Source organism: Sciurus vulgaris, assembly GCF_902686455.1.
Source record: "Sciurus vulgaris genome assembly, chromosome: 1".
Taxonomy (NCBI): Eukaryota; Metazoa; Chordata; class Mammalia; order Rodentia; family Sciuridae; genus Sciurus; species Sciurus vulgaris.
The window spans coordinates 119,192,412-119,200,797 of record NC_136461.1 but is presented as its reverse complement, the minus strand read 5'-3'; the positions used below and the strand labels follow the sequence as shown (position 1 = coordinate 119,200,797).

The 8,386-nt window shown below is 46.7% G+C and overlaps 1 protein-coding gene across 1 annotated transcript; it reads right to left on the bottom strand.

Moving 5' to 3' along the window:
• Window positions 1-1,330: 1,330 nt before the first annotated feature.
• On the bottom strand, window positions 1,331-4,444 carry LOC306638981 (T-cell surface glycoprotein CD1a-like). Its single transcript, XM_079102430.1, has 6 exons — window positions 4,236-4,444; window positions 3,652-3,906; window positions 2,696-2,974; window positions 2,229-2,510; window positions 1,794-1,884; window positions 1,331-1,616 (listed from the first exon to the last, which is right to left on the bottom strand). Exons 1-6 carry the CDS (start codon window positions 4,294-4,296, stop codon window positions 1,574-1,576), a joined length of 1,011 nt encoding a protein of 336 aa, XP_078958556.1. The 5' UTR covers window positions 4,297-4,444; the 3' UTR covers window positions 1,331-1,573.
• Between the last annotated feature and the right edge of the window lie 3,942 nt (window positions 4,445-8,386).

Below are 8,386 nucleotides of genomic sequence, written 5' to 3'. Positions count from 1 at the left end.
TGGGCTGATCATCACAGCTGAGTGAAATCAATCAACTGAAACCACCTTGCTGCCATGCAAATGTGGAACAGTGGACTGGAAGCTACAGGGCTGGTAACCGATCATGTCCAATCCAAGTAAAAAGACTTCAGCTGGCACTGTTCACTCCCCCATCCCACGTTTTTACCTTTTCCTCTGCTCTCATCAAAACTTCATTTTCAAATTTTTTTTCCTATATTTTGGAACTACTCTCAGTCAATGTTTGCCCTTAACGAATAGTAAAAGCTAGTTATTTTCCTATATTTTGGAACTACTCTCAGTGAATGTTTGCCTTACAAATAGTAAAAGCTAGATGTGGGATGAATGGAAGAAGGACAATGAGTGCAGGAAAGAATTTTTCAGGAGGAAATCCATGGGAAATTTTCTTACATGTGTTTTCACCTGTCCCTGGTCTCTCTATATTTGGAATGACATCTCAAATGAAGTACTTACAGGGCTGTTGAAGTCAGTCATAGGTACAGAGGGGTGCAAAATAACTGCTGTGAATAATGAGAATGTGCATTACTCACCTAAACCCTACTTTGATCCTTAACAGCAACACTTTTACTCCTATTTTTTAATCTCTCGAGTGATGCACATGTGCCATATTTTGGGTATCACCCCCATGAGGTGCCTTCTCAACCTTTAATGCACCTGTGAATCTTCTGATGATTTTGTTAAAATGAAAAGTAGAATTCAGTAAGTCTGAGATCATGCCACAGACTACATTTCAACCAAACTCCAATATAATGAATCTGCTGCTGCTTGACCAAAAACCGCACTGAATATGGAGGGCCTTCATCCTTCCTAACTTCTTTCACTTAGAACCCTTAGAACAATACTTTCCTAAAATTAAATAACATAATTGGGAAAAGGCAAAACTCAGAGTCTCAGAGAAAGAAAACTGTAGAATTAGGGAAGCAAGCCAAGCAAGACTTTTCAAAAGAAGGGTATCAAATGTCTCAATTACAACACAGGTGTAAGGAAGGCAGAGAATTAAAAAAAAAAAAAAAAAAAAAAAAAAAGAAGAAGAAAGACAAGGAAGAAAGACAAGAAAGGAAGAAAGAAAAACTACAAAACTTACATAAATTTAACACATGTTTTTATTGAGAACATGTTACATTAAGGCCAGACACTTCACCAGGGATATAGACATTTAAGAAGCATGTGCTTTGCTTTCAGATTTCTAAAAACATAAAATAAATGAACATACACAACTGCGCACAGAGGCTAAGGTGAGAGAGTTACAGTTGAAATATGGGAAAGCACAATGGAGGAGGGATTGCTTCCCACTGAGAATCAGGAAGACCTCTGCAGGATGTGAATCTGAAATGCATGATGATTCATTACCTAACCAGGGGGAGCTGGCTAGGGTCCTATTCCAGAGTTAAGTCCCAGAAGCCAGGTCAGAACAACAAATCCTGCTGGATGACACTGAGTGCATACTGGTAACTGATCATGCAGTAGAAATAAATTACAAAGGTTTCAAAGGAGAGTTGAAGCACCATCACCACATGGTGTTCAGGGTATACAGGGCACCTGGGTGGCTGGGTCCTCACTTCAAAGGGAGAGCACTGCAGGGAGCTTCACAGTGTGTCCTAAGTGAAGCAAATGAGAACAGAGAAGTAACAGACCTTCGTAAGGTGGAGGTGAAATCTGAGGAGGAAGTGGGAATGGGGCTGGGAGGAGAAGGAAAAGTGAGAAAAAAGACGAAGAAGAAGGGAAGGCCATTGGGGAGGAGAGACAAACAGGAGAGGTGTATAGAAAGAACTCACCAGCGTTTCATAAACCAAACTCCAAGTCCTGTCAGAAGAGCCAGGGCCACTATCACAGCCAAGAGGATCAAGCCCAGGGAACTGTGAGGTGCTGCAGATTCAAGCGGACACCAAGGATCCTGTTTCAAGTTCACTCCCTGTTTTACCCCATTTTCTCCCCATTTGCTGTATTAACCTTTATTATGTTCTTTTAGTTTCTACCTCACCAATCTTTCTTCCTGTTTTTATCTCATTCTTTTCATAGATTAATCCTTCATCCATCCTACATCTTTCTTCATCTATAGATCCCTCATTTTTATTTCTCCCATGCCTTGGATTAACACATTTGTCTTCTTTTGTGGGCTAAAATCCCTAAATTCCCAATTTTTCAATTGGTCCTCATACCCAGCTAGAAGACCATCTCCCCCCATCTCCAGCCTGTTTCCCAGCTCTTACCACTCCAGTAGAGGATGAGGTCCTGCCCTCCTAGGCTGCTGTGCTTCACCCTGCAGGTCAGGCCAGCTGCCTCCCCAGCTGCCACATCCAGGGTTGCTCGGAGATACCACGTCCCATCAGCGTTGGGCAGGAAGTCACCTCTCTGAGTGCCCTGCTGCTCCTGCTCACCCCGCATCCACATCACCCACACAGGCTTTGGGTAGAATCCAGAGACATGGCACACCAATAATAGATGGCCAGGTCCAGGGCTAGGACCACTAGACAGCCAGGCCTCAGGTTTCACTGAAAAGGACAGAAAAGACATCTAGACACAGATTATAACACAAACTGAGAGGTTCAGACTCCACAAAAGCCTACAAAGACAAATTTTTCCCAGGTCTGGAAATGTCACTCATTATCCATTTCTCTTTTTATACTGAATTTGACTTTAAAATAGAAAATTCTTGGAGACTGGGTCCAAGACTGACCTTGTCGCTGGAGATGAGCCTTCCCTGCATCAAGAAGACCCAAGATGAAACGTGGGCAGGTGTCACTGAGAAGCCTATGTATCCTATGTGTGTAGGCTTGGCTCAGATTGAGTAGTGTGCAGGCTTTCTGGGCCTTTCTTCCACCCTTTGGAGATGGTAGCCATGTTTCATTCTGGAAGCTCAGGAACTCATATCCTTGGGTAGCTACCTGCACAAAGCCTACGAAAGTCTTTCCAGAGTGCAGTTCACAGCCTATTGTAATCTGTAGTTCAAAGGGATCTGGGAAAGAGGAGTAAAGAATTAGAGGAGAAAAAGAAGAAAAATACAAAAACGGAATAAAAGGAAGCAAAAGACAATAGAAGCAGAAGGGAGTTTGGGAGTTTAAGGGAAAGGACCCAAGTGTGGTTTGATCAGAGGTTCACAGAAAGGGGAACTGGTAGGAACTGGAGGTGGAGGAAGAGATGATGAGGAAGGCAGGGAACTGTTCAAAGGTAATAGCGATGATGTGGGGGAGAAAGGACTTACTGAGAGGAAGCTGAGACTGTAACGAACCAGGGTGAATCCATCCATGGTTACCATGATGGTTCAGACAGGGATGACTTAAGAGATTAAATGGGAAAGAAAATCACACTTTAAGGATTCAACCAAAGAGGGAGGAAGCTGAGGTATCTGATTGAAGGCGGGGAAAAGGATAGCAACAGGATGCCTCTAAAAAGAGAATAAAACCCAGCCTTGCAGTCAATGGGAGAGCAGCTTATAAGTGGCAAAAACTGAAGATTTTAAAGAATCAGGGTCTGGTTTATAGAATGTTACCAGAGTGTGATTGCAGTTTTATGCTGAAGAGAGTGGAGTGAGATTCAGAAAACAGAGTAGACTGTTTCCTAGAGAAATAAAAAGTTAACTGAGACACCCACTGCACCTCCCTTTCTTCCCCCCAGCAAGGGAACTGAACTCACCTTCAGACATCAAGTGATTAACGCCAAATTCCTGAACTGCAATGAAATGTATCTGGATAAACTTTTCCAGATCCATCAACTCCTTGTTACTGAAGTTGCCCCTGGACCAGGGATACAGGAAAATGATGGCATTAGAGCTGAAGTTCCAGCTGTGAGTCTGCAGCTCACCCAACCAGCCTGAGCCCTGATGGACCCAGGAATGGTTGTGAAAGGTTGATGTCTGCATGAGATGGTAGGAGACAGGCTCTCCAAACCCTGTGGCAAAAGGATAGATACAATGGGGAGAAATGGAACATTGGGAGGGAGAGACTTGGGGAAAAGGTGCCAGAGTGGGAAGACTCACAATCTGGGGAAATGGAGAGCCACCGTTAGCATAGCTGACGTTTGCTTCCCCAGGGTCCCAAGCTCTATCAGCAACCTCCATAAGGGCACAGGGAGCTTGAGTAGGACACTCAGAATGGGGCCAGCATGGCAGGCACTTTCTCCACAGGTATATGCAGGGGGAACTGCTATCTCCACACCATACACACACACACACACACACACACACTTGCACACAACTGGTCAGATGCCCCAGTTCTTACCAACTTCACTGTCACCGCCTGGGAAAAGAGCAGCTGCCAAGGGAAGCAGCAGACACAGCATGGAACTTGCAGATGGTATTTCTGTCTTTTGGGAGTGTTGGCCTTTGATTTCTGTTCTAAACAAACCTACCCCACAGACCTCTCTTCTGACTTCCTTATTCAACTGAAAGACAAACCTCTGCTGCCTAAACAAGGAAAACCTGTCCCCTCCCAGAACCGTGACCACCTACTCAGTTTCCCATTTCCCCTGCTGTTCTGACTCTGCTCAGTCTTCCAACTTCTCTCATTGTCAGGAACTTCCATTCAGTTCATCTTCCCTATTTCGACTGCTGTGGGACAAGTCTTATGTGCACTGAACAGTCACCTGACCACTAGGGACCCTTCTTTCAGTGCTGGATATTGAATCCAGGATCTTAAACATTTTCAGTTTGTATAATTTTGATTGATTCTCCCAAGTGTTCTCTTCCCTACCCAACCCCCACTCCACCACATTCACCTCTCTGACATCACTGGTTACTTCAGGTACTTTTTCAGAACCCCCTGTGATTGTCCTCTAGGTCACTATCAATGAATGAGTCTCTGGATCATGTATCCTGGGGTGGCTCCAAGGGGCATGCACGAGTCCAGTAACACATTTAATGCTCCATGATCACCACTTTGAATATTACAGTAATTTTATTGAATTTGTGTTTCATAAGTAAAGTTCAATGAAACATGTATGGGAGCACACAGAGCCTCGTCTGTCTATATAGGGTGCTTCCTCCCACAACCACACCTGCAAGTGCAGCACTCTTCCACCTGCTCCTCACTGTCTGGGACTTCAGCAACTGTAAACTCTGCCTATCCACCTCCACCCTGCTGATACCGCCTTTTACTGGTGACAAGTTCTGCTTCATCAGGTGTTGAAGTATAACATCACAGAAGCACACCAAGGCAAGCATATTAAGCAGGTTTGTTTTAAAGGTAATAATACAGACTTCTCCCAGGAGGGAGAAGGGGGCCATGGCTGACATTCTAAAGTCCCAAGAAGAGAGTGCACGCACCCTACATCTTTTATAGGTTAGAGTCTCTTTTATTCTCCAGTTCTCTCCCCCCTTATATCTTCTTCCTGCCTACGTGACTAGGCCTGGTTTTGCAGGTGAGATGCGTAAAGTGAGGAGTGAATGGGCAGGGGGAGGGACAAAGTGATTCAGCCAGGCAAGGGCACAGGGGGCATTGATTAGCAGCACCTTGCCTATAGTCCTTGATAAGGGCAGGTAATTTGGTAATCAATGGGCTCCCGAGATCCTTGAAATTCCATTCTTCCGGGGGCAGCCTCCAACTTCCAGAGGCAGATGGATGGCTTTCATGGCCTCCATTTTCTTGATTTGACTGATCCCTTATTTCTACACTAACTGCCTGTCCCCAATTCTGGCTTCACTGTCACCACTGGGGTGACCACATCTCATTGCAGGTCAGGTCCTTTCTGCCATCTGCCTCTACCACTATTTCATGCCTTGCAGGTACGAAGGGAGAATGGGACATGCACCCAACAGTGTGTGGGCAGAACATAAGTGCAGCCCTACCATCCAAAGTCTGTACCAAGTTGTTTTGTAACTGATTAGGGTGAGCTTCCTGCCCACTCTTGTTCCAAGTATTGCATGAACCTCCATGTAATTCTGTTAGGTGGGAATTTGGGTGACTATAGGGGGCAGAGCGGAGCAACTGAGACAAAGGGCAATAAGCCAAACAGTGACCAATCAAGTGGACAGGAAAATTTCACTGACCCTTAACATCCACCTGTCACTCAGCAGGACTCCCTCCCATTCCGGCCTATAAAAGCCCTGGGCAACCGGGGCCTCGCAGGATTTTCTCAGGGTTCCTACCTGACCTGTACCCCGGTGGGGGGGGGGGGCGGCGGGGGGGGGCTGGGAATTTCGCCTGAGAGCCAAATTCCAATAAAGCTTGCTTTGGCTGCTTTCTGTCTGATTTTATTTGGCCGCTAACTGTGCCCCGGGGCTTACATTTGGTGCCGAAACCCAGGAGGGTTTTCAGGCTCCCCCTGAGGGTTCAGGCCTACCCCCTCAGAAGAACCAGGAGATTCTGTTCTGTTCCATCCTGCTTCTCTTTATCCAGCATCAGATGGGGGTAATTTAGGAGTTTTTATCCCATTTGTCCTTCCAATTTTTACCCTCCATTCCCCAGGAGTCTATCCGTTTGCGCACACTATAGACCCCCTACCAGTTCTGTTTGGGCTCTGGTCGCCAGGAGACATTCTGGCCTCCAGTTAGTCCCCCATTTATTCCATTCCGGAACCCCAAAAGTCGAAATATGTTTTGGCTTTTGGTCCGTCCGCCATTTTTCTGGTGTGCACAAGCTGAAATTGGGACGCCTTTTTCCAGCTTCTGCATACCTATCTGGGTAAAGTTGGATGGCTAATGGGAAATTCCGGGAGCTCATTGGACCTCAAAACTCCTTTAGGCTATCTCCGCCATAATTTTACTAAACTGGGACTCCCCCCCAAGACTTAAGACAAAAACGGCAAGTTTTTTATTCAACCGTGGCCTGGCCTCAGTATATTCTAGATAATGGCTCAAAATGGCCACCAGAGGGGCACTCTTGACTTTCAAATTCTCACCGACTTGAGCAACCATTTCCAAGCTTTTCATTTTGGAATTTGGTGCTCACCCCGTCCCTTCTTCTACCTGTTCCTCCACCCAAGTTCTCCTCCCCCAGCGGTCCCAAACCCCGCCCCCCCCCCCATGCTCTGGCCAGAATTCCACCTCCTCTTCCTGTCCTTTTCCTGCAAACCCGCCTCCTCCTCCCACAGATGCAGCTCCTCCTCCACTTCCTCCTCAGAGCCCTCCCACTTCCCCTCCTTCTCCTCCTTCAGAACATCCCTCCGCCCAGTCTGTTCCCTCTCCTCCCCTGTTAGCGCTGACACACAATCTCATCAGACCCTTTCACCATCTGACACAAAGCTTCTTTTTCCTCTCCGGGAAGTAGCTGGTGCAGAGGGCATTGTGCGAGTTCACGTCCCATTTTCACTCCAGGATTTTTCCCAGATTGAAAAACATTTAGGGTCTTTCTCTGCTGATTCCTCCACTTATATTAAGAATTTAAATATCTTTCCCAAACTTAGAGTCTCACCTGGCATGATGTTCATGTTATTCTTTCTTCCATTCTCACTCCAGACGAACGAGCCCGCATCCAACAGGCAGCACAGGACCACGCTGACCAAGCCCATTTAACAGACATAACTCTACCCACAGGGGCAGCAGGGGTCCCAATAACTGAACCAAACTGGAACTATCAGGAAGGCCAGCAGGTCCACCGTTATTGTGCTCGCATGGTCCAATATCTCATAGCAGGCATGCAAGCAGTCTCCAATAAGGTGGTAAACTTTGATAAACTGAGGGAAATTACCCAGAATCCAGAAGAGAATCAGCTGTTTCTTAGCCGCCTTACAGAGGCCCTTACTAGATAAACTAAACTGGACCCTGAATCTCCCTCTGGGGCTACAGTGCTAGCAACCCACTTCATTTTTCAATCAGCCCCTGATATAAGAAAAAAGCTCAAACAAGCTGAGGAGGGCCCTCAAATCCCTATCTGAGATCTAGCAAAAATGATTTTTAAAGTCTATAATGCTGGACAGGAATCAGCTGAATGGGCCAGGCAAGGTCTTTACAGAAAAAGGTGACACTCCCATCCCAAGCCTTGGTAGCTGCCCTGCGGCCTGTGATTCCAGTGAGAGCTTCAAAGGGGGACCAGCAATCTTCTCCGCCAGGGGCCTGCTTCAAGTGTGGACACGAAGGTCACTGGGCTCGTCAATGTCCAAACCCATGGCCCCCCCACTAGGCCGTGTCCCACCTGCAAACAAGCAGGACACTGGAAGAGTGACTGCCCTATGGCCAGTCCCTCCCCAGCATCTCTACACAGGGTGTGGCCAGCCAGGGAGTCCCTTCCCATGGGCTTTTGGGATTCACAGAAGACTGGAAGCCCAGACTTGAGGACTCCCATCACCCTCACTGAGCCCAGGGTAAAGCTCCAGGTAGCAGGTAAGTCCATAACTTTCCTTGTGGATGTGGGGGCTACCTATTCTGTCTTGCCTGCCCACTCTGGGCCTTTATTTCCTTCCCAGGTTTTGGTTATGGGAATTGACGGAAAACCCT

Bases quoted from the DNA above. Each gene is read 5' to 3' on its own strand.
- LOC306638981 (XM_079102430.1), bottom strand. From the start codon at position 4,296: ATGCTGTGTCTGCTGCTTCCCTTGGCAGCTGCTCTTTTCCCAGGCGGT. The intron at 2,975-3,651 runs GTGAGTTCAGTT...CCTCTTTCCCAG, and splicing joins TAATCACTTGATGTCTGAAG to ATCCCTTTGAACTACAGATT. The intron at 1,885-2,228 runs GTAAGAGCTGGG...TTGAATCTGCAG, and splicing joins CCTCATCCTCTACTGGAGTG to CACCTCACAGTTCCCTGGGC.